Source organism: Artemia franciscana, chromosome 10 (genome assembly GCF_032884065.1).
Source record: "Artemia franciscana chromosome 10, ASM3288406v1, whole genome shotgun sequence".
Classification (NCBI taxonomy): Eukaryota; Metazoa; Arthropoda; class Branchiopoda; order Anostraca; family Artemiidae; genus Artemia; species Artemia franciscana.
Genome location: NC_088872.1, coordinates 25,143,354 through 25,167,452, shown reverse-complemented (window position 1 = coordinate 25,167,452; position 24,099 = coordinate 25,143,354). Strand labels below are relative to the sequence as shown.

Sequence of the window (24,099 nt, the reverse complement as noted above, 5' to 3'; positions counted from 1 at the left end):
ATCCATCCCTGAAAGTTTCATTTTCCTAACCTAAACCCTTTCTGAGATAGCAAGAAATCGATTAACTAGAATTTTACCAAATTTTACCCCTACTTTATGTTAAAAATCCAGTTTAGACAGCAATCTTAATGAATATATACTATATAATATAGGCATTGACCTAACCATTCTAATTTTTTTCAACTAAAAATTATAGTTGGTTTAGAAACTAGGCTTGTTTGATTTGGTAATATTTGAATAAGTAACCAATGTGATAGCTGCCCTCCTAAAAACCAACATTTTTAACAACATAAAATTTTTCTTCTGGTTCCTTATTAAGCTTAGCCTATAGAAGATGAGCCTAGAACACCAAAACCCTTTAAATCCTAAGGAATATGCATAAGATTACTTACAGGTCACTGAAAAGCTAAGATTATTTCCACTGTTAACAGTTCCCCTGTCTTGTCTTTAGACTAAATGATTTCACATATCTAAATTTTTTGCTACTGAAGCGTTCCATTCGCAATTCTGTGTTGACTTTCTAGGTTGACTTCTTACTAAATAAAACGGCAGCAGAGAAAAAAGTCAACTTTTAAGTTAACTTTTACGAGTCGAATCAAACGCAACTCAAGTGCGTTTCATAAAACGCTCGGATTAATCAGATAAGTAATCGGACAAGTAAAAGAACACGGGGCGTGTTTGTTGAAACAAAAGAAGAAGAAAAACAATGAATCTTGACAAGGAATACGAGAGAAAATATAAAACTCTAAAGAAAAAGCTAAAATATCTCATATATGTAAGCTTAATATTATCTTAAATCGCACTTGCTAATGATAGGATAAATCCTGGGTCTGCCAGCTTCAGTGATGATAGTTAGTCCTCTGTGGGGTCCCAAGCAATGGTCCACAGTTTTTTTTAGTCACTCCCTATCCACTTATGACTTGAATTCCTCCATGTGGGTAAGTTTTACTGTTTTTTCTTTGAGGGAATTCCATAAGCTGACTATTTTTGGTAAAATTCTATTTAATTGACTTCTTGCTATCTCAGAAATGGTTTAGGTTAGGAAAATGAAACTTTCAGGGATGGGTCTACAGGCTAAAGTATGTCCCGGGAAGGTATTTTAAAGTACCCACCTCCACTCCTTCTCCCTCTAGAGGGCCCTGAAATTTACCTACATGACAGGTCTATACCTATTGAAATTTTGACAAAACAACATTTTACCTTAATTTTCAGTTACTAGTTGCTTTTTCTCTGTACTATCACAAATAGAAACACTACTTATAGAACTATTTACAAGTCTTAAAGGGGTACCAGATATATTTATAATTCCATGACATTCTCCTGCAACGGTGACTGACACATTGCAAGAGTCTGGGAGTTTTTTGACACAATCTTATTTCCTCTGATTACTATGTCCACTTCCCCATTCAATCTTCTCTTATGCAATTCCTCATACAATCTTTGTCTTTTTTTGTGATCATGCTTTGACACATCATTTCTAAATTGAATGGCACCCTTTCTTTCAAAAGATTTCTGAAGGATTAATTTCTTTAGTTTAAAATTTGCCACTGAGAAGATAATCAGGACAGGACGTTGAGTACTGGAACCTGGTGTGGTTGTTACGTTTCCTAGTCTGCAAACGTTCAGGACAGTAACATCAGGGATTCCATAATCATTAGCCAAATAATTATTTGAGTTTTTGTTTGACCCAATTCAAAGAAATTTTGTTCATATGGCTCCTAAGTGAGTCAACCTTATGTTGCCTAAAAGCCATAATATAGGCTAATCAAAGCACAATATGTAATAAATAATATAATTTTCACTCTGCATATTACTGTAATTACCTAAATTTGCACTTTGGAGCAAATTAAGATCCATCTTGATCTATTAATTGTTCCATACTTAATGATGTGAATGATTAAACATCAAATGCATCCCACTGGTACTTCCAGGAAACACCATTCCATTCAACATCCAATGACTTCTGGAACACTTCATTATTGGGTGCTGAGACTGTTTTATTTGAGATACTATTCCTTTAATTTACTACACAGCAGGAGAAAAAATGTTGTCAGTGTTGAGTTTTGACAAATGGCTTGAACAACCTCCCCTCCTGTCAGTGCCAATATTTTGTGAAATTGGTAAATTAATTAGGGGGGGGGGTCTTGTGAAGTAAGCTTATATGTCATAAGCATATCAGCTCTTTGTTGTTGGTAAACCAGTATAGATAATTAAGTTCCTTTGAATGTTCATCATCAGGTTTGTCTCTCATCTTAGATACTGCCTTTGTGGCTCTCCTTGCACTCTTTTCAGAAGCTGTACATCACCCTTGTACCCTGGTAATGCTATGCATGCTCCAAAATGAAGCACTGGTTTGACAAGGGCCTTGTACAGCCTCACAAAGACATAGAGAGACATACTGGACATAGTTTTCTTTAAGAGTGCTAGGACAGAGCTTGCATGAGACACAGTCTTTTTTGAGTTTGAATGGAATTTACACTGGTTGTCAACAATAATTCCAAGATCCCTTTCTTCATCCACACTTTGTAGCTCTTGAATGTTATTTACATCTGGATTGACCATAGTATGCTTAAAACCTGGGTTGGACTTGCCAAATGAATAACACTACATTTGTCAATATTGAAGCTCATGTACCATGTTGTTGCCCAGTTTTGAATATGGTCAAGATCTGCTTGTAGTGACTCATGATTGACTGCACCAAACAATTTTGAGTCATCAGCATAAAGAGTTAGATGATCTGTAGTTATTTGAAAAATATCACTTACATAGATATTGAAAATGGTAGGTTCTAAGACACTACCCTGTGGGACACCACTGGTAATTCCACATCTCACAGAGAGGATTGATTTTCCTTCACTAGTAAAAAGCTAAGATCCATCCCACAAGGTCTGCATTAATTCCACATGAGATAAGTTTTTTGTTCAAGTGGGGATGTGGGACTTCATCAAGTGCTTTTGCAAGGTCAAACAACAAGACATTCACAGGTAACCCCTGATCGATCTGGTCTGTTATAACATCATAATTCTTCAGCAAATATGTTTCTGCAGACTTTCCTGGCTGAAAACCATGTTGGCTGGGCAATAATATCCCATTAAGTTTGAGATGCTTCATGACAGAGGGTTTATTTCCCTTTTTGATCAAAGGGGTGATAAGTGCTGTATTCCAATCTGTTGCCTTTTTCTTGGTACATATGGAACTTTAAATAACTGGGAGAGTGGCTTTGCAATGTCTTCATCAACTTCTTTTAGTTGACGTGGATGTAACCTATCTGGCCCAACATATTTGTTGACATCTAGCAATTTAAGTTGTTTGAGGATATTTGAACTATCAATCTCAATAGGCTCCATTGGATGGTGGATTTGTGTAGGTTCAACATTGACAACATTGACTACTATAAACAGACAGAAACTGCTGGCTCAGTTCATCTGCAATTTCTTTGACATCTGATAGTCCAGCTCCTGAAGCAGTTAGTTTACATATTGATTGCCTACCAGGACTTTTACATGACACATATTGCCAAAATTTCTTTGGGTTATGCTTGCATTCTCTAGCTAGTGTTGCTTCATGGTTTTGATAAAGATTCCTGGTTAAGTTTCTTGATTTATCTCTTGCTCTTTTGAATTTCTTGTACTGGTTTGGACTCTCATTTACTTTTTACTTTTTCCAAGATCTCTTTTTTTTCATTGAGTTGCTTCTTAGTTTCCTTGGTCATGTATGGAAGAGTGTTTGACTTTCTCCTGTAAGATACAGAAGAGTGGCTGTTTTGGATTCTAAGTAAAGTTGATTGAAATTTTCTCTTTGCTTGTCTATGGATCCCTATAAAATCTCACTCCAGTTCACCATTTTCAGTTCCCTTGTGATGGAATTGTAATTTATGAAGACCCTGTAAGAAATCTGTTAGTCATAGTTATTAGATGGAGCTGTATTTCTATAGCTATGTGGTCATTCTTACCAATGGGGAGTAAGTACTCAATATGTTCCAAAGAGTTTTGGTTATTAAGGAAAATAAAGTCTAATAGGTTTGGGTTCTGGAAGATTATATATCTTGTTGGTTTATCAACAGCTTGATATAGAGGGGGTCATGTATACAAATCAAGGAATGGTTGTTGTGTTGCACCATCTTCATGGTAACCAAATCCATCTTTCTGTGATATTTGTGGGAAATTTAAGTCCCCAGCTGTTTGCAAATTACCCTTATTTGATGCACTGATTGTTCAAAATGATATGCTATGGCTTGTTCTGTAACAATTTCAGATGGTGTGGAAGGCCTTCTATAAATACAAGCAATTCTTGTAATACAAGGGTCAAGTGGAACCCTTAGATCAAGGCAGACCAACTCAACATAATCATTGATACCACTAAAACATATTAAATTTAATATGTGATAATAATTTCTTTGGAATTCTTATCTTACAACAAAGTTGTACAGTTTTCTTGGGCAAGATTCAGAGAGGTAGGACGTAAAATCTATGTTAGAGCCCCATTTTAGCAAAAACTGATGCTGATTTTTTTTTTTTTTTGTGTGTCATCAAAGCCTAAGTTCAACCAAATCTTTTGTTAGGTTTGTTCTGTTTGTTTTGAAAAAAAACTAAATACAAGCAAAAATGATGTAGAAAAGACAAAGTCTTTCTGGTGGAAAAAAAGAGCAAAGATGAAACTTAAAACAATCAAAAATTACTGCTTTGTAGTCTATGCTACATATATTTATAAAGCAAGCTCAAATTTATAAAAAAAACAAAAAAAAACTAAAAACCAACAAGATTGATTTCAAAAGGATGAAGTCTTTCTTATGGATGTAAAGGGCAAAGTTGAACTTCATAGGATAGAAAAAAAAAATTTCTTGCCGCGTATGCAACATTTGATAGTAATATAAGCTCAAATAAGCTATTTCATAATATTTGAGAGAAATAGGGCTTTCATGCTGACTGCTATGTTATGAATTTATTAAATGATTATATGGTTTTAATTTTGTTCTTGGATGTCTTATATTTTTTATCTGTTTAGCAACACTTTTGCAATGAATTTTAAAATAAAGTTAATTTTTGAGATATTATAAGAACAAATCATGTTGATACATCAAGTCCAAAGTATGTTCATTTTCTGCATATGTTTCAACACATATCTCAAAAATTAACTTTTGCTGGAATTTAATGTAACTTTTGCTGGTTTCAGTGATTTGCTCTTTGATATTTTTCTTTGAATTTCAAGAATTTGTGCTTATAATATGTTTGTTGCTTCAGGAGAATGAAGCCTTTACCCATGAAATTCACTCACTTGAAAAGAAAGTTGTTCAAGTTCAGCGGGACAAAAACTTCTTATTGGAAAGACTTCTTCAATATGAATCAGGATATGGTGATGGACATACAACAGATCCTGAAGAAACAGAGTCTTCTGATGGTGAAACTAAACCTGAAACAAAAAAGTAAGCTTCATAATTCTTAAAATTATTGTAAAAGATGCTTTAAAACACAAGAAGCGTTAACTATAAGAATCTGTTAGTAAGGATTCTTAGAGAAAATGAAAGAGGGTATTATGAAAATTCATTTAAAAATTCTGATTCTCCCTGAAAAACTTGGAATTTAATTAAGGATAAAATTGGAAAAAATAAAAAGTTATCACAACTTGAGGTGTTAGTTAATACAAATGGTGTAGAAGTTAGAGGACTGCAAGATGTTGCTAATATGTTTATTGATTATTTTACTGGTGTTGGTCAATCAATTGTTTCAGCAGGAATAGATTTCTCCCCTGGCAGGTTGCATTAACAATATTTACCCTCCAATGAATGTACGAGCATATGTCTGGCCCCTGTTAGTTTTGCAGAATTCCAAAAGATTATCAAAAATACAAAAAACGGTGTATAAAAAGATTATACAAAATTCAGTGGGACATGATAAACTATCAACAAATTCATTAAAGAGTATTGCTGGAGTTATTTCTGAACCACTTATCCACATTTTCAATTTGAGTATCAATTCAGGTATATTTCTTAGTAGATGGAAAATTGCCCAAATAATTCCGTTATATAAACATGGTGATAAATCTGATGTAATTATCGTCCAATTGTAATTTTATTGTCATTATCTAAAGTGATTGAAAAAATATTAAAAGAAAGGATTTCTAGCTATTTGGAAATAATATAAATTTCTATTTACCAAATATCAATTTGGATTAAGGGCAAACCATTCGTTAGAACACGCAGTTGCAGCTCTTTTATTAGAAATAAATGATTGTTTAGATGATTCCATGTGGCTACTGTTTTCTATGATGTAAAAAAAGCATTTGACGCTTTGAATCATGAAATTCTTCTTGAAAAAATGATAAATTCCAGCATAAGAGGGAAAGGATTACAAATTTTTCAATCATACCTGCGCGAACGCAACATCACAGTAAATGTGGGTGGAAAAATTACTAATTTAAAAAGTCTTATTAATATAGGTGTCTCCCAAGGCTCAGTATTAGGTCCACTTTTATTTTTGATTTATATTAATAATTTTTCACGAGGTTTGCAAGAGAATATTAGCCATGCAATTCTATTTGCAGAAGATACAGCTATAACAGTTAAAGCTAGGAATTCATCGACATTGATCGAAAATTTGACTATAAATGTTACTTCAGTTAATCGATGTTTTTTTCCAATAATCTAGTATTGAATTTTACAAAAACTAAATTTATGGTTTTTGGTTGTTCAAAACATGTTACTCGAGAGATTTCTTGTCAGGGGCTTCAGGTTGGTGATCAAAAAATTCGTAGGCTCCAATCATATCGTTATTTAGGAGTGTTTCTTGATCCCCTTTTGTCATTTCATAATCATATTGAGTATTTAAGATTAAAACCTGCTCAAAATATTGGGTCGATGTATTGCGTAAAGAACATTTTTCCATTTACGATATTAAAAATATTTTACGACTCTAATTGCTTCTTATTTGAATTACTACTCAGTTGTATATCTTAATGCCTTTTGGAAGCATATAAAAACCCTACAGGTACTACAAAATAGGGCAATAAGAATACTTGGAAATTTTTACATTGACCTTCAAAACTTGGAAATGTTTCGGAAACTAAAACGTAATTCCTTTTCTACATTTGTTAGATTTAAAAGATACACGAGTATTAAATACTTACGTACGGCATTTTCAAATCCAAAATTCTAAAAAAAAAATTCTTTGATAAATCTCTGTTAATTTTACTTCCTCGTTCGGATTGTCGGAGGTCTAGGATGTACCGAATTCCTTTTGTACTGAAAGGTCAAGGTTTTCGATTAGGTACCAAATACCCTTCATTGCAAACAACTATAAGCTGAATTACAAAATTATGTTTGATGCATCCCAAAAATCTCAGCTAAATTTAAAAAAGCAAATATGAAAGATTGTTTGCTAAAATTTTGATTATTCACCACTGATGATGGAAAATTAGATTATATGATCTTCCTCTTTGTGTCTTTTGTTTTTGTGTCCCTATGCTTGGGATGGCCTCCCACGCCCCTTCTGCCCGGTATTTATGTATTTACTTATCCTTTTTACTTCTCTTTTGTGTGTGTGTTATGTGTTTTCTCTGTCACAGCCTTATGAGCTCTTCTCTTTGTTGGGACATAATATCGTTTTTGTATTTTTTAAGTTGAATAAAGAAAAAGTTAAAAGTTGAAGTTTAGGTACTAATTGGTAAGGTGAGGTAATTAGAAAATTGATGGTAAACTTTTCTACTGAGTTTGAGTGTGTCAGGTAAAAGCAGGTTACCTACTGCACTAGAGGCTGTTTACGGGGTCGTCTCCGTCTTTAATGAGGATAAGTATAAGGGTACTTACTCTTTTTTGTCTTTATGATGCATGGTAGTGGGTATGATGATGAAGTTGGTACATATCTAAAATGATGACTATTTTTAAAACAATCTCAAAAGCCAGCAATACAAGAATTTGTACTCATATCCAAAAAAATGATACTAGTATATTCAAAAAATATTGTTAGTTAAATGAAAATAAGGAAGAAGTTAATCTTGAACTATTCCAAAGATGGATTAATTTTAAACTTTTTTCAAAACGCTACATGAAAATTGGTTTCCTAAGGTCCATTTTTGACGGCCTGCATCTATGTGTGCGGTTGGGTTTAGCTCAGGTGGTTTGGTGCTACAGTGAGTTGTTAGTAGTAATTGTAGTAGTAGTGTATCTATGTATATCTAAATTTCTGTTGAGTTTTTAACTTTTGTTAGATTTATTAACGTCTGAAGCTATAGGAGTCTTAATCCCTGCTGGAAACTCATTTGGAATCGACTAAACTGGTATATGCTTGATATCATAAAAATATGGAAAATTACAAGGGTGGGAAGAGGAAATCCAACAGAAGCCGTACAGGTGAATTCTGTTGTGAAGCATATTTAGCTGGCATCAGAACACATTTTGAGTATTTGATTTTAGTTTTTGAAAAATATTGTATTAGATCAATTTGTAGTTCCAGCATATTATGATTGTGACTTGATTATGTATTTGTGCTCCTGTTTAATAGATCTGTGAATTTTTGTTTGACTGTAATAAAGAAGTCATCAATAAGTTTTCAAAAAAGCTCACTTTCAACGCATATTGTTATTGAAAATGTTCCATTGTTATAAAATTTTACAATGAAAAGTGTGGGAAAGTATGATCTATTTTGTTGAATACGTACTACTAATAAACATATTGCACAAAATTTGAGACTCTACACCCAAAGAGAGCCATCTGTACCTCAAGCTAATAAATGAGTAGTGTTTTATTTGAACTTCATATATAAGTGTATATGCTTCTCATGTAGAACTTTTAAGCCTGACAGAAAATGCAATTTTGTAAAAAAGGAAATTGCTTAGTATTAAAGGGAATAAAGTCTATGTTTGTCCCAAAAGACTGAATGTAATAAAATTCACAATGAGACTTCTATCTGTAGTTTACATCTGCTAGTTCATATTGCAACACTTCTTTTCCTATACTTGGCTCACTCTAATGCTGAACCTTCTGTCCCTATAGATGAATGATGGAAATTACTTCTAGGGAACTTAATTATTCTTTTGATATTGTTGTTACTTAAAGTGTGTTGTCATTTCTAAAATTACTATCTTTTTACAGGAAGAAATTAAAAGCTGCATCACAGCATCCTGTTCAAGCTCAAGCAAAGAAAAGAAAACTCGAAAAGAAGCAAACAGACATTGTAATATTATTTTTTTCAAAGAACATATAACACTCAAGGAGATTGAACCTAGGTTCTTTTAATGTTCTCCAAGTAGGAATTCTAAATTATCGTCGCAACAGAAAATTTACTAGTACTCTGTTAAATTAAAAGTACATAAATCTGGGAACACTAAAACCATAAGCAATGTAACAACTAACAGTTGTTACATTTGCTAATTTTTTCCTTTCTCCCGGGATTGAACTATTTTGAACATTATAGGTTTCCTATAGCCTTTGGTTTTTTCTCTTCTTTTATTATTTTATCATGATCATCAAGGTACTTTTATTTTTGTTAAGGCATCTAATAACTGGGCATAACAAATGTTAAGCTATTACAAATCCCATTTTTGTCCTTGATAATGCTTAAGGTATTGGTGAAGATTATGTATTGATCAAATAACTTAGTGAAAAAATTCCAAGGATTCAAATACTTAAAACAAGATACAGAGAAGAGTATGTCCAAAGGGTCACTAACGACAATGACGTAAAATGGGAATTGGTAGAGATAGATAATTGAAATAATACTTGAGGAAAAACAATTTGCTTTCGTAAGTTTTTTTCGTAAGCTTTCGTCAAGGCTGCAGTTATCAGGCAGAAGTGCGTATCTTTGATATGTTCAAAATCATGAAATTATTGGATTTGTTATTTATATTGGCATTTTCATCTCGTTTCCTCTGAATTACATAATTTTATGCAGCGTTTTAACGTGCCCTATTTCATCTTAAATAGCCAAAATAACAAAGCAATTTTATAAATTTTAGCTGACAAATTGAAAACTATTGTTTTTTTTTGTTTTTGAAAACTATGTTTAAAGAAGATCACTTCTTGATTAACTTTAAAAAACAGTTAACATTGTTTTGGCCTACATCTATCTGCCTTCGAAGTTAAGCTTCACGGCAGTGATAAATAAAATGATGCTGACACATACAGAGCTTACCCCCATATTTTAGCGTCCACAAAATTCAAGCTTGCTTTTTTAAGTTTTTCTATTCTTCTCTTTTGCGCCAAATGCAATGCTGTATTAAGGATGAAAATTTTCCAGGATTTCCAAAATTTCAGATAAAAAATGCAAAAGATATTTTCTTATTTAATTTGATTGTGAGTCATCTCTCTTCCTTCTTAAAACATTTTGTTACCAGATTTTCAATGATGTTAATTCTTCTTCAATTTGCAGTAAATTCAAGAATGCAGTAAACTAAAAGGCCCATAAACATAGGGCGTTACTCAACAACTAGGCATAATCTAATAGATATGGGACATAATAATTCCAAATTTATAATTTTGCATTACTGACGTTACTTCAAGTGAGATAATTTATCTTCATTGGTAAACCTTTTGAACCTAAAAAGGCCTGGATCTTTCTTCTATATTTTTCATATGATGGAAAGTCGAATAAAATGTGTTCTATTTGTTCCTTTGCTCCACAATAAAACGCTCCATGTACCTTCTTGCTCCACAATGCCCTGATCTTTTTCGAGAAGCAGCTCTTCGTTTTTGCGATTAAAGCAGATGGTAAAATCCAAGATTTGATTTGGTAGGGGAAAATTATGACTTTTCTTAGCATGACAAACTTGTGAAAATAGAAACACATCTTTATCAGGGATTACCGAGGAGTTCTTTTGGACCTGTATAAGCGTATTATGATTGATGTTGCTTCTTGAGCTAAATCTTGGGGATAATTCTTTTTTTTTTTGCTGACAACTTCGCATTCATAAAAGATGCTGAAGATGATGCCATTGCCGAAGATGGGGTGCTGATGTAGACAGGTTGAAACTTCCGTTAAACAATCTTACACCTTTGCTTGTGTGCATGGCTTAAATCTCCCATCAAGGGGGCTTAAGCTCCATTTCCAAAGTTTACAGAACAACTATTAACTTTACACCTGACTGAACTGGATAAAACATAATAAAAGTCTATTCTTAAAAAAGAAGATTTTGTCTATGCGTTATTCTTTTTCTTCTATCTTTTCCTTTTTCATTTTAATATACGTGTTTGTCTAAATATTTTTTGTTGAAGAAATAATACGACGAAAAATCATTAATAAAAATCGTTAATTTGGCCCTTTTAAATAAACTTTTGTTACATAACAAATGTCTCATCATCCTTTTCTTTTTACTTGATACAGGAAAGAATAATTTACTCTTAATTTTCATACAATTTATCCTTGTTTCCAATGCTACTTAATTTATCATTTATCTCTAAGCTACCCTTTATTATATTGGCTTACCTGGCTCCAAGTGTATTTTACTAATCATTTGTGTAATAATTTAACCTTAGTCTTAATGTCTTCCTTCCTTCCAGTGTATGTAATTTATCATTTATCCAATAATCTATCCTTAGTTATATTGGTTTTCATGGCTCCCTGTATCTTTAGTTTATGATTTTTGTAATAATTTGCCCTTAGCTGTACTTGCTTTCCTGGCTCCCAGTGTGTTTATACCATCATTTATTTAATAACTCACCGTTAGTTATAATAGCTTCTTGGCTCCTTCATATTTAATTTGTTTTTTTTTTATCTAATAATTCATCTTTAATTACAATTTGCTCTTCGGGCTCCCAGTATATTTGATTCATCATTGATGTAAAAATTTACCCTAAATTATAATGAGTTTATGTCAAGGTTTAAAACTTTTATACCGTTATACAAGACCTCGTTGTCGAAATTCAGTTTCAGAAGTATCCAAACTTATTTTTGGAAGTTGAGGAAGGAAAGAGAGCTCCAATATTTTCTTTTTTTAAACTTATAAAAAATAAGGAAAGGTAAAGCACTACAGATTAGGGGTATAATTGACTGTTGTGGTTGGTTTAGTTCTCAGGAAACTATTATTATAGTGCAAAAGCAAAAGCAAATTATTATTTTCCATTGCAACAGCCGCTATAAAGTGAATACTGCAGTCATCGGAAAACAAAGAACAGAAAAGATAAAGAGAAAAAAAAACAGACTTCGTAGCAAATATATAGAAATTACACCTAAATAAATAACAAGTAATAGCAAGTTAATAATACCTTTTGACTATTGTTTCGGCTTTTTATCTATCGGGGAATTTGAGAGGGAGGAAATAGTATCCTTTCTGCTCTTTCTGGTGGAAAAGTGGTTAGATACCCCTCCTTCTTTTTACTCAAAAAGAGGGAAAAAAATTGCCCTGGGCTATTGGGGCAGTTAAAATTGAATAGTCTCTGGCAAAAGTGATCAAATTAATTAAATTGCGTGCCTGCGTTCAATATACACGTGAACGTCACTAGTGAATGATTTTTAGTTTTGCCAAATGCGTGATTCAGTAGCATTTTATTGAAGTCAATGGAGTTATTTATTTTAAGAATGAGTCTTTCGAATTACCTGTTATTGGTGAATGAAATTGCCAGTTTTTTCCTCTCCTTTTTATGTTTAGGATCGTCTTGGTATGAATGCAGCATATCAGAGAAGCTCGAACGTTGATGGAACGACGAGCGGTCATATGTATCAAAGGCTCTCCGATCATCACAGGATGTTGAGCTTTAACCCAAATCACGCCCCAACTACAGTTCCAGCTGAAATGTTTAATACAGACTCTTCTCATAATGAAAGGTAAAATTTTTTGTATATTTGCATTCCTGCGTCTGGTGACGAGGATTTACTTTTTGGGGGTTATCCTTTATAGTGTTATACATGACTATGTCCCTTTCTCCCACACATTTAAGAGATTTTCAAGTGTCGAATTGTTATTTTGTAAACTGCCTTTTGTAGATACGTAGAAAAGCTAAAGCCAATTAAAATATATCATTTATAGAATGGCCTTGCATTTATGTTTCTTCACGAATTTTGTGCAGCACTGCTACTGCTGCTAACAATTCGCTGCAGCGCCAAGCTGGCTGAGGCCATCACATCTGAGCACGCTCCCCCTCCATCTCAATCTATGCAATACTGTCCTTTTTATCCTCTTCCTAGAAGCTGAATTTCCTTTAAATCCTTCCTGACGACCTCTTCCCACTCCATTCGGAGACCTTCTGGTGGACAAAAAGGACCATCTTTGGTAATATGTTATTCTTCATCCGCAAAACGCGTCTTAGACATGTAAATTCTTTCATTATAGCCATAGAAAGTGAAATAGAACCATATTATTCGTACAGCCTGCTGTTCGAAATACGATCAGTCAAACGGGCACCCACAATGATTCACACGCAATTCCTCTTGAATGCATCTAGCCAATGCTCCTCCGTGTGCCAAAGGGTCAACGTTTCAGAATAATACTTGACTACTGTCGTCATTATAGCTTCCAATATTCTATTCATGGTTCGCAGATTTATTTTCCCATTCTTCCAAACTTTTTTGAATTGTCAATAAACACACTAGGTATTGGCTGGTGTAAGAGACTTTGTCTTTTTAATATTAGTTTTAAACCTATTTTTGCACTCTGGACTCTCAAAACCATCAAAAATTCATTCATTTTGCTAAGATTTTTGTCTAGGACCCTCAAGTCATCTGTATAATCTAAATCTAGGAGAGTGTCACCTTCCCAGTTGACTCAATGATGTCCTTTAGCCTTTGCCGTGTTCATTTGGACAAAATCCATCACAAAGATCTATATGAGGGGGGGGATGTACCTTGCTTAAATTCTGATTCAATACCGAACTACCTTAACCCTATTTTCTACCTTAACCCCATCAATATTGTTTTTGAAACTAACCCTAAAACTTTAATGAATTATACCATAGAAGGATGGAATCTTCACCAGAGCTGTCACATTGGCTGAATCAAACTCCTGCTCACAATCTATAAAACTTGAGACTAAAGGGATTTGATGATCCAGACCCTTTTCTATTAATTATCTATTTTGAGGAGGGAAAGTTGTGCATCCTCTCCTCTTCATCACTCTTGTCGCGTTTTTAAAAAGGTATTTAATTAAGGTTTTTCCTAAAAACTCTAGGTAATTTCCCTTTTTCAAGCATCATATTAATAATTTTCAGCAATTTATTTCTAACTTCGCAATCACCGTGTTTAGAAACCTCATATACCTCGCTATCTGCACATGAGCTATATATATATATATATATATATATATATATATATATATATATATATATATATATATATCATGAAAAGAGAAATCACCAATGCAACAACACACACATAAAAAAAAAAAAAAAAAAAAAAAAAAAAAAAAAAAAAAAAAAAAAAAAAAAAAAAAAAAAAAAAAAAAATAAAAAAAATAAAAGAGACAGAAGGAGAAAAGGAAGACTGTTTTCCTAAATTAGTGATATATATATATATATATATATATATATATATATATATATATATATATATATATATATATATATATTCATCGTCTTTATCTCATCGTAGCAAAATAATCTTCCCTCACCTCCGAAGTGTTGCAAACTTGTTATTATTTTCTATATTATTTCCTAAGCTTTATCATTGTTTAATATATTGTCAGAATGTTGGACTCATCTCTCTATAATACTTGCCGTATCAGTAATTGAGGCCCAGTTTGTATGTTCAAAAGAGAGGAGACGGAGTTGTTTTTTTTTTATTGCCAGATATATATTGCTGATTTCTGATTTGCATTCAAGGCTAAGAAGAATTTGTTTCCGGAACCCAGTTGGTCTTATTATCAATTAAATAAGAATTGAAGGACATGCTGTATATTTTGGGTCAAAGTAATATAGTATTAGCGTATATACAGTGTTTACTTTAAAAGTTACAACATTGATTGGGTGTCGGGAATAAAGAATAGAGATGGCTTCCAACAGAAACAGTGCCTTTGGAATTAACTTTTATATCTTTTGTGTGCATTATTGTTATTCTGTGCTTCTTTTTAGTGATAACCCGCCAAATTTCATCTACCTTGCGAACTGTTATTTGTGAAAAGATGTAATTTAATGGACGTTTCAGGTTTTAGCCTATTCAGAAGGTTTGAATTATTTACTGGGCTTACAAGCATAGCTGAATAAATTGTGGCGAAAAAAGTATATATCAAAGCTTATTTGAATTTTGGAAAAATGGAAAAGGTTATACATTGAGGGAATATCTACGATAAAACTGTCTATCTTAATCGTTGCTAATTCCAACGGCTTTTTAATTCTAATTCTTGAAACTAATTTAGTGCTGAAAAAGAAAATTGGAAAACCAAGTGTTTTTTTTTAGAATTTATTTAATTCTGGCTGGAGTATTTTCGAAAGAAGATTGTAAGTTTAGAAAGCTGAATCTAATGCTCCAGTGATATTTAACAAAAAGCAAGTAAATTATTTTTTTTATTGATAATATAACTCTCTTTCTTGAACTATTGTTATGAAAGTTTAGTATGAAAGTTTTTTATTACACAATGTTCCCTCTTTTTAAGTATATTCTCAAGCTGTTTCAATCTCCTGTTTTTGAAGATTGTGGATTGAACCATGAGTAGTCATTTTATTCCTGTTAGGATGCATAAGCTAATCTGAAAAGTGATTATTTTGAAAATGCTTTCCACTCTTTATAATAGGATTTTAAGTTCTACTTGATATTTTTATCTTATTGTATTTCAGTGAGTTCAGCATTCTAGAGGACATATAAGACAAAAACGCAGAGAAGCTCGTATTATGAAAGTCTGTGAAATATCTCTAAGGACTGTAGAGTTATGAGACTGGTGAATAAGAAATGAAAATTTTCTATAGTTGGGACTTCATTGTTGCCTCCTTTTTTAAACGTTTATTTATCAGTACGTCAAATATTTGTATAAAATAAAAAATATTAAAATTTTTTTTAGGGTTTTTACTGTAGTTACATAGACATTCACTATCATCAATAATAAATATTGTGGTGGTAACATGTTTAAGATGTTCTGGCTTTGTTATTACCGTATCATGCATTTTGTATTTTCATAAATAAGGTTTGTATATGTAGTCTCACTTGTTTTACCCAATGATCACTAGCTACATTAGTACTAAAACTTACGGTTAAATCTGTAAAAAAACTAAAACAGAAGAAACAGGCAAATGAGATCCATTTCTGGTTCTTATTGTTTTGCCCAATATTGGTAGTGGGCCGCCAAAAACCCGTATCTCTGTTCTAGCTAGTAGAAAAAGCTCATGAAACCGAGTATTAAACTACTCGGGTTATCAGGGACTGAAAATTTTGGACCCATGATGCTCAATCCGATAGTTTTAAAATCAATGTTTGAAATACTTTAGGGATATTACTTGCAAATACTCCTGTCACCTCTTTTTAACAAAGTTTTGGAAAGGGCAATGCTTTCCCATCTTATTGATTTTTAAAGTATTGTTTGAGATTTCTAGCTTGGTTTTCGTGGGAAGCATTCAACAGAGCATCCTTTTTGAATTTTCTGCATTCACTGCTAGACTCTAGATTGACTCTTGCTGCTTCATTTCTGAATATTAGTAAAGGGTTTGATTCTTTAATCTACAAATATTTCTTTTAAGTTATCACATGTGGTACAAAAGGAACTGTAATCCTATTTGTTTAATTTTTATTTGTCTGGTAAATTTGTCTCCGTGGCTTTTGTTTTCCCTTTCACTGTCAGATGTCGATTATGGTGTCTCTCAAGGAACAGTTTCCGAGCTGATGCTGTTTCCAGTTATTGTCTACGATCTCATTTTTGTGGTTACAAAAAGTAAACCTGCTTTTAACTGTTTTCCATGTCATCCCGCATCCTTCCGAGTTTACAGTAATTTTGTATCTTCATCAGACATCCCTGATGCGCTTGCTGATTAGAACACTCTCCAAATAATTTGTAAATATAAGAAAGTGGAATACCAATTATTTTTAGAGCACAAACATTAATTAAGGACAAATGAATTGAATTTTTTAAAACCTGTTTTGAAAATGTACTAAGCATAGGTATCAATTTTATCTAAGTTACAAATGTATAAATGAAAAAAGTCAGCGAACTGAGTAAACGAGCTAAAAAGATCAAGTTATGTAAAGTCAATCCGTGTTGCGTCCCTTGTTTTCGCGTATATTCATAGATTCTCAAGGAAAAAATTATTTTCTACTTTTTAGTCCACCCGGAAAACGAGTTTTTAAAAAAAATATTTATTATGTTGTTGCTTTCTCCTTTTTAGTTTTCTCCAAGTAAGTTTCATCAAGTCTTGTCTTTCCCAAAAGTTAAGAGCCTGAGAAAATTTGCCTTATTTTTAAAAAAAGGGGGAACACACCCCCTGGAAGATATATAATCTTAATGAAACTCACAGCATCAGATTCAGCGTATCAGAGAACCCGACTATAGAAGTTTCAAGCTCCTATATGCAAATATGGAATTTTTTTAATTTTTTTGCCAGAAGAAAGATCACGGATGTGTGTTTATTTGTTGTTTTTTTCAAGAGTGATTGTATCGACCCAGTGGTCCTATAATATTGCGAGAGGGCTCATTCTAACGGAAATTAAAAGTTGTAGTGCCCCTTTTAAGTGACCAAGAAATCGGAGGGCTACTAGGCCCCCTCCCACGCCTATTTTTTTCCAAAGTCACCTGAGCAAAACTTTGAGATAGCCATATTGTTCAGCATAGCCGAAAAATATGATAGCTACATCTTTGAGGACGACCTAGTCCCTCAGAGTCCCCAGGGGAAGGGCGGCAAGTTGTGAACTTTGCCCATTGTTTACATACAGTATAGGTTATTGCGAAGTATACTGACGTTTTCAGGGTTTTTTTCTGGCGTGGGGGGTCGCGGGTCGGGGTTTTACGTGGGAGGATCTTTCCATGGAGGAATTTTTCTTGGGGAAGGGAATTTTCCATGAAGGGGGTGGGGTCGGATTTCTCAGTATTATTCAAAAAACGATCAGAAATTAAATTAAAAAAAACTGGTTTTTTCATCTGAAAGTAAGGAGCACCATTAAAACTTAAAGCGAACAGAAACTATTACGTTTATGAGGGAATTCGGCCCCTCGTCAATACCTCACTCTTTACGCTAAAGTTTTTTTAGTACTTTGGAAAGAGCTATTTATTCTAATTAAACGGTCTTTGTGATTTAGGGGTCATCTTTTAAAGAATTGGAACAAAATTCGAACTTTAGCGTAAAGAGCGAGGCATTGACGAGGGTATGAACCCCCTCTTATACGCAATAGTTTTTGTTTGTTTTAAGTTTTAATGTTGCCCCTTACTTTCAGTTGAAAGTTAATTTCACTAACAAAGTTTAGTTAATTCCGCTAACAAAGACTTGTAATAAAGCAAGACATATTATTACGGAAACAAGTGCTTCTGCAACTTCATCGCTACTTGACATTCAGTCACTATAAAATTTCATAAACATCCTTCCCTTTCCTTTAGGGGCAGTAGCAGCAATAAAGGTAGTAATAATAGTAATGGCAATAATAGTATGAGTAGAGGCAGAAGCATTAGGATGAAAATATTTTCTTTTGGTTAGTTCAACAACCCTCACAACAAGCCCTGTTAGTTTGAACTCCACACACTTAACTTTTCCTAAAATATTGCTGCTACATCCTTTTGACAACTTTCATACAGAGGGCCTGTTCTGATTCAGTTAATCTTCTCCCTTCAAAATTTCTTAAAAAATTTCCTTTCATGACCTTGAGCATAGTTTTAATTGTAGTTACAGTAGTAGCATTGATATTACTAGTAATAGTATTGAAGAGCGGTAATACTACTAGCAGCAATAGTACTAACCTATTGCCTTTTGGTCAGTTGATCATCTTTCTCATCAAGTCGTGGAAGTTTCAACTTAATACAATTAGTGCTTGCTATGATATAGCTAATATGTTCTTTTGATAAACTGTATACTTAATACCCGAATCAACTCTTAAAATTTTGAAAAATTCTGAAAACCCAAATTAACAATATTTTGAAAAATTTCCCCTTAATACTGTAAATGGAGTTGTGGGGTAGTAGTAGTGGTGGTAGCTGTAGCATGCAAATTATGTCTTTTTGATCATCTCCCTTATTATTTCCTGAACTTTCCAAAGTAATATACTCAGTTACTCCTGTCTTGTACGCTTGACAATTCTTATACACATAACATATTTTGGTTTAGTTCAACATTCTGTGAAAGGCTCACCTGAATACCCTTCTTCTTCTTGGAAAGTAAAGTTCAAACATGCATACGTTTCTCAGTAACATTTATTATGTGTGAACAATGACCGAATTACCTAACTTACAGTATTTGTACATACTTGTATTTGTTGCACGTTAGAGCCGCATCCAGGCTCATCGCGGAACTGAGCAGACGACGAAATGTTTCTTTCCAGAGATTTCGCTCGAGGCTGCCCCATAGATTTTGATCGAGGGGTCTTTAGAGTCCTGAGGACTATGAGGGGGTTGACATCCCAATACTGGACGTTTCAACAACAATGAACAAAACAGCTCTCTTAAAATCTCGATTGGATGCGTTTTAGGGAATGATCGGCTTGGGACGTCCCTCCAATCACTTTTGACTCCTAAAATATGACTCCTAATTACGGCTAAAATTTTTTAACTTTTTGGCTTTAATAAATAAAAAAATTATTAAAATTATAGGGAATAAATATCAGTATATATATATACTAAACTGACAATCCATATCTATTTTCTTCAGTAAAGTGCGTAGCATGTTCTGGTCTTGAGAAGGTATGGGGGTTGTCGAAGTCACAATGTCCAGACCTTTCAACTATGATGAACAAAATGGCTATCTCAAAATTTTGATTTGTTGTGTTTTAGGAATTGATGGATCTCGGGGGGGAGGGGGCTTGTTGCCCTCCAATCACTTTCGACTATTAAAAAGGGCACATGCCCTTTCAATTTCTAATCGAATGAGCTTTGTCCGAAATTTCTACGACAACAAATAGCAATCTCGAAATTTCTATGAAATGCATTTCAGGAAAATACGAGCTGTGGAGGGGGGTATCCACCCTCCCATCACTCAAAATCTCAGAAAGGGCACTGAAACTTCTTATTGACAATCCAATAAGTCCCATCTGAAGTTTAAACGATCATTCTTTCTATATAAACCGCACAAATAACCGAAACCTTGTTTCAAACTTGTTGGCAAAACCAAACATTCTTAATAATTAAAAACTCAACTATTCAAAGGAATTACAAAAATCCCTTTTGTTTTAACCCAAACCAGGGCAAGCTGTCCTGACCACAAATCCACCACTATGTCAGGGGGGCGTGCGCCTCCTGCGACCCCCCCCCCTGAATCCATCACTGCCGCCAATCACTTTTTACCAACAAAAAGGAAACTAGCCCTTTCAATTTCCAATCGAACGAGCCTTTTTCGAAGCTTCTACGACAACAATTGATCATCTCAAAATTTCTATCAGATGTATTTTGAGAAAATACAAGGTTTGGGGAAGGGGGTATCCACCCTTCGACCACTTTCAATATTAAAAAGAACACTGGAATTTCTGGTTACCTATCTAATAAGCTCCCTTCGAACTTTATACTATCAGACTTACCTTAAATGACCCAAGTGCGTAAACAAACCTGTCCTAAAGGCTCTGGGGGGAGGGGTTTGTCATCCTTAAAGACAGAATTTCTGGACCTTTTAAATACGTTGAACAAATGGCTATCTCAAAAATTTTATTGGATGTTTTTTGGAATATGGTGGGCGTGTGAGGGGGGGGGGGTAGTTGCCCTCCAACTGCTTTCGACTATTAAAACCGACACTAGCGCTTTTAGTTACCAATCAAATTAGCTCTTTTCGAAGTTTTTATGACAGGAAATGGACAACTCAAAACTTCGATCAGATGCATTTCGGGAGAATACGAGGGGTGTATGTGGGGGGGGGGGTATCAACCCTTCAGTCACTCTGGATCTTAATGAGGGTAACTACCTCCGAAGTTTATAAGATTACCCTTTCTATATATATACAGGCTACCTTATATAACCCCAGGGCACAACTTATAACCCTTTCCCTGAGGGCTGTGGGGGGGGTCACTTTCAAAGACTTAATTTCCGGAGCTTTCAATTAAGTTCGACAAAATGGTTTCTTCAAATTTTTGATTTGATGTGTTTGAGGACATGTGGGGCGTGGGAGGAGGGGTTAGTTGACATCCAATCATTTTCGACTATTAAAACAGGCACCAGCTCTTTCAACTTCCAATCAAATGAGCTCTTATCGAAGTATCTACGACAGCAAATGGCCATCTCAAAAGTTCTATCAGATGCATTTTGGGGGGTATCCACCCTCTGATCACTTTGAATCTTAAAATAGGCACTAGAACTTCTGATTACCCATTACCATTTCTATACAAACCTTTTATAACCCCAGGGCATAACTTACAACCCTTACCCTAAGGGTAAAGTAGTTCAATCACTTTCGACTATTAAAAAGGGCGAAAATCCTTTCAATTTTCAATCGAATGAGCGTTTCTCGAAATTTTCACGACAACAAATGGCCATCTCGAAATTTCAATGAGATGTATTTCAGGAAAATACAAAGCGTGGGGGGCATCCACCCTCCCATCACTGTGAATCTCAAAAATGGCACTGAAACTTCTTAGTGACAATTCAATAAGCCACTCCGAAGTTTAAAAGATCATCCCTTCTATATAAATCTTATATACTCCCAGGGCAAAACTTAAAAACCTTGCCCCAAGTGCTGTAGCGGGGGGCATCATCCTCAAAAACATAATTTCCGAACCTTTCAACTACGTTGAACAAAATGGCTATCTCAAAGTTTTGATAGGATGTTTTTGGAGAAATGGTAGACGTGGGAGGTAGGTTCGTTGCCCTCCAATCGCTTTCGGCTCTTAAAAAGGGTACTAGCCCTTTCAATTCCCAATCGAATGAGCCTTTTTTTGAAATTTATGTGACAACTCCTTCGATACGAAGTGCCCTGGTCTAAAACCAAAAAAAAAAAATTGTGTCCAAATTGCTCTTTATTTAGGTAGCGCTATTGCACTGCTTATGATTAGACTTTTTAATTCATTTATTTGGTTAGTAATTTGATTTACGTTGGCTGATAGAAGGCAGAAGTCTACACTTACTTTTGAGGAGCCAGTGATATCTTGTCCTTGTTCTTCATATTCTCTGTGGGTAGAATCAGTAGATTGGAAGAGAGAGAATCGTCATTGATTCTTGACTGGCTATGCGAAGTAATCTGATGTGATACACGTTTCAAACGAGGATAAAAGTTAAATTAGTTTTTTGCTTTCTGTTTTTTCCGTGGGGCTGCTGTTGATTTCGATTGTATGTTATGAAAAATTCTATTACAGGGAATTCATCAGAAATTTTTTCGCGCCGAAATAATGTAAAATTTGTCGATCATATGACATTCGTCATAGGTTCAAACATTCTGCCAAAAAAATATTTTAAGAGAAAAAATGGTTTTGACTAAGGACCTCAGCCTTCCTAGTAAAGAGGAGTTAACAGTCCCGGAAGTTCACATATCCTATCCATACTTAAGGGCTGCAGGATTCCACTTGGGAAGCTTTTGTGAGAATGCAAATAATGTAAGTTTTGATCTTGTGCTATAGGCCTAGGGTGAAATTAGAGTTCTGGGCTGTTAGTAAATTTTGGAGAATGTATGATGTATCTCTTGTTTGTGTCAAACCTCCATTACTCAGACAATGCCTAATGTTGGACAATTAGGCCTACCCTCACTAGAATGTAGGCTTTATGTCCTAAACATAGACAGTAGGCTCTGGTAACACTATTAGAGAGAGGGGTAAAATTCTAGTTGATTGACTTCTTGCTATCTCAGAAATGGGTTAGGTTAGGAAAATAAAACTTTCAGGGATGAGTCTACAGGCTAAACTATGTCCCAGGAAGGTATTTTTGTTTCCTTTTCTTGGTTTTATTTAAATTTTTGATTTTACATTGCAAGCCTCTTTCTAATGGTCTCATATAGCTCTAGTCTATATAAAAAGGGTTACATAATAATTGATGAAAACTGATTAAAAACAAACAAGAATTAGAAAAAAAAACAAGGAAATGGGCTTACAATTCATTGAATACTTGTTAAAGCCTATGTTATAAAATAAGACTGTAAAGACATAAAGCTAGTTTTTAAGGTACTAATAAGATTTTTTGCATATGTACTTAGTGAAAATAAAATATTTCCAGGGCATATTTCTTTTTTTTGAAGCTCTGATGATTTTTTTTTCTCAAAAGTAGGCTATAGCCTGTCTTGGACTAGGTTATCCTCATGGCTATGTCAGCTCTTATTTTCAGAAAAAAATTATTTTTTCAATGAAATTTACTGTGATTTACTATTTACCTAATTTACCATTCAATGAAAGTTACTCAACATATGCAGTACAAGAACAGTGGGCATAATTTGCTATGGGTTAGGGGGCAACTGGCTATCCCAGACCTTTCATTTGCCCCCCTCCCCAGCTGAGACTTAGTTTCTTACAAAATATTGTCAAAACTAAGATGAACCTGCATAATTCAAGCATTTACAGAAACAGTTCAGTTTTCTTTTAGTACAAGTTTACCTTTATAGTACTATAAAGCACCTTTGTAGTACCAAATAGCCTTATTTTTATTGTCATTCTTGGCTGATTTTGGAAAATTGCTTTCAACTTTGCCCCCACCCCAGGATTTTGACAAAAATTATGCCACTGACAATAGCAATGCCTAAGTAAAGACCAAAGAAGAAACAATGTATTACTCTTCTTTTTTTCACCAAGGCTCTTTGTATAGAAGGATTGGTTGCAAAATCCTCATTCAATTAGAAATTGAATGGTTCTAGTTTGCATTTTAAGACTAAAAAATGATGCTGTAAGTTATTCAATTTGACCATTGCTAACATATGGTATTTTGTATCATGAAATCTTTAGTTTGAGCATGTGTATAACCAGACAGCACTGAGGCATGCACTTTGAGCCTATAACAAGACAGCACTAGAAATGCTTGGACACAAAAAAGACCCAAAGATAATGGTTATCTAATAAGACAGGGGTCCTCATTGAAGAATGTTGGAAATTAAAACAATGTCATCAAAACAGTAGAGTTGACTGCAGTAAAGTCTTGAGAAATCATCTATACCAACATCAA

General features: G+C 33.9%; 3 protein-coding genes across 6 annotated transcripts in view; 2 read left to right on the top strand and 1 right to left on the bottom strand.

The window, feature by feature from the left end:
- Positions 1 to 521, bottom strand: part of LOC136031969 (vacuolar protein sorting-associated protein 26-like) — a 123,762-nt gene extending 123,241 nt beyond the window's left edge. For all 4 annotated transcript variants that reach the window (XR_010618620.1, XR_010618622.1, XM_065711984.1 and 1 more), the window contains exon 1: positions 393 to 521. The gene's annotated coding sequence lies outside the window, so the exon portion shown is untranslated. The remainder of the gene's footprint in view (positions 1 to 392) is intronic.
- A 134-nt stretch (positions 522 to 655) lies between these two features.
- LOC136031968 (uncharacterized) lies at positions 656 to 15,906 on the top strand. Its single transcript, XM_065711983.1, has 5 exons — positions 656 to 775; positions 5,241 to 5,422; positions 9,086 to 9,167; positions 12,577 to 12,752; positions 15,692 to 15,906. Exons 1-5 carry the CDS (start codon positions 707 to 709, stop codon positions 15,717 to 15,719), a joined length of 537 nt encoding a protein of 178 aa, XP_065568055.1. The 5' UTR covers positions 656 to 706; the 3' UTR covers positions 15,720 to 15,906.
- A 6,460-nt stretch (positions 15,907 to 22,366) lies between these two features.
- LOC136031967 (NADH dehydrogenase [ubiquinone] 1 alpha subcomplex subunit 8-like) overlaps positions 22,367 to 24,099 on the top strand; it is a 60,299-nt gene continuing 58,566 nt past the window's right edge. Inside the window, exon 1 of the mRNA XM_065711982.1 lies at positions 22,367 to 22,550. Coding sequence (XP_065568054.1) covers positions 22,422 to 22,550 — 129 coding nt within the window. The 5' untranslated portion in view covers positions 22,367 to 22,421. The remainder of the gene's footprint in view (positions 22,551 to 24,099) is intronic.

Excerpts from the sequence above, each read along its gene's own strand:
- LOC136031968 (XM_065711983.1), top strand. The coding sequence starts at position 707 with ATGAATCTTGACAAGGAATACGAGAGAAAATATAAAACTCTAAAGAAA. Across the intron at positions 5,423-9,085 it reads ACTAAACCTGAAACAAAAAA|GAAGAAATTAAAAGCTGCAT; the intron begins GTAAGCTTCATA and ends ATCTTTTTACAG. Across the intron at positions 12,753-15,691 it reads GACTCTTCTCATAATGAAAG|TGAGTTCAGCATTCTAGAGG; the intron begins GTAAAATTTTTT and ends ATTGTATTTCAG.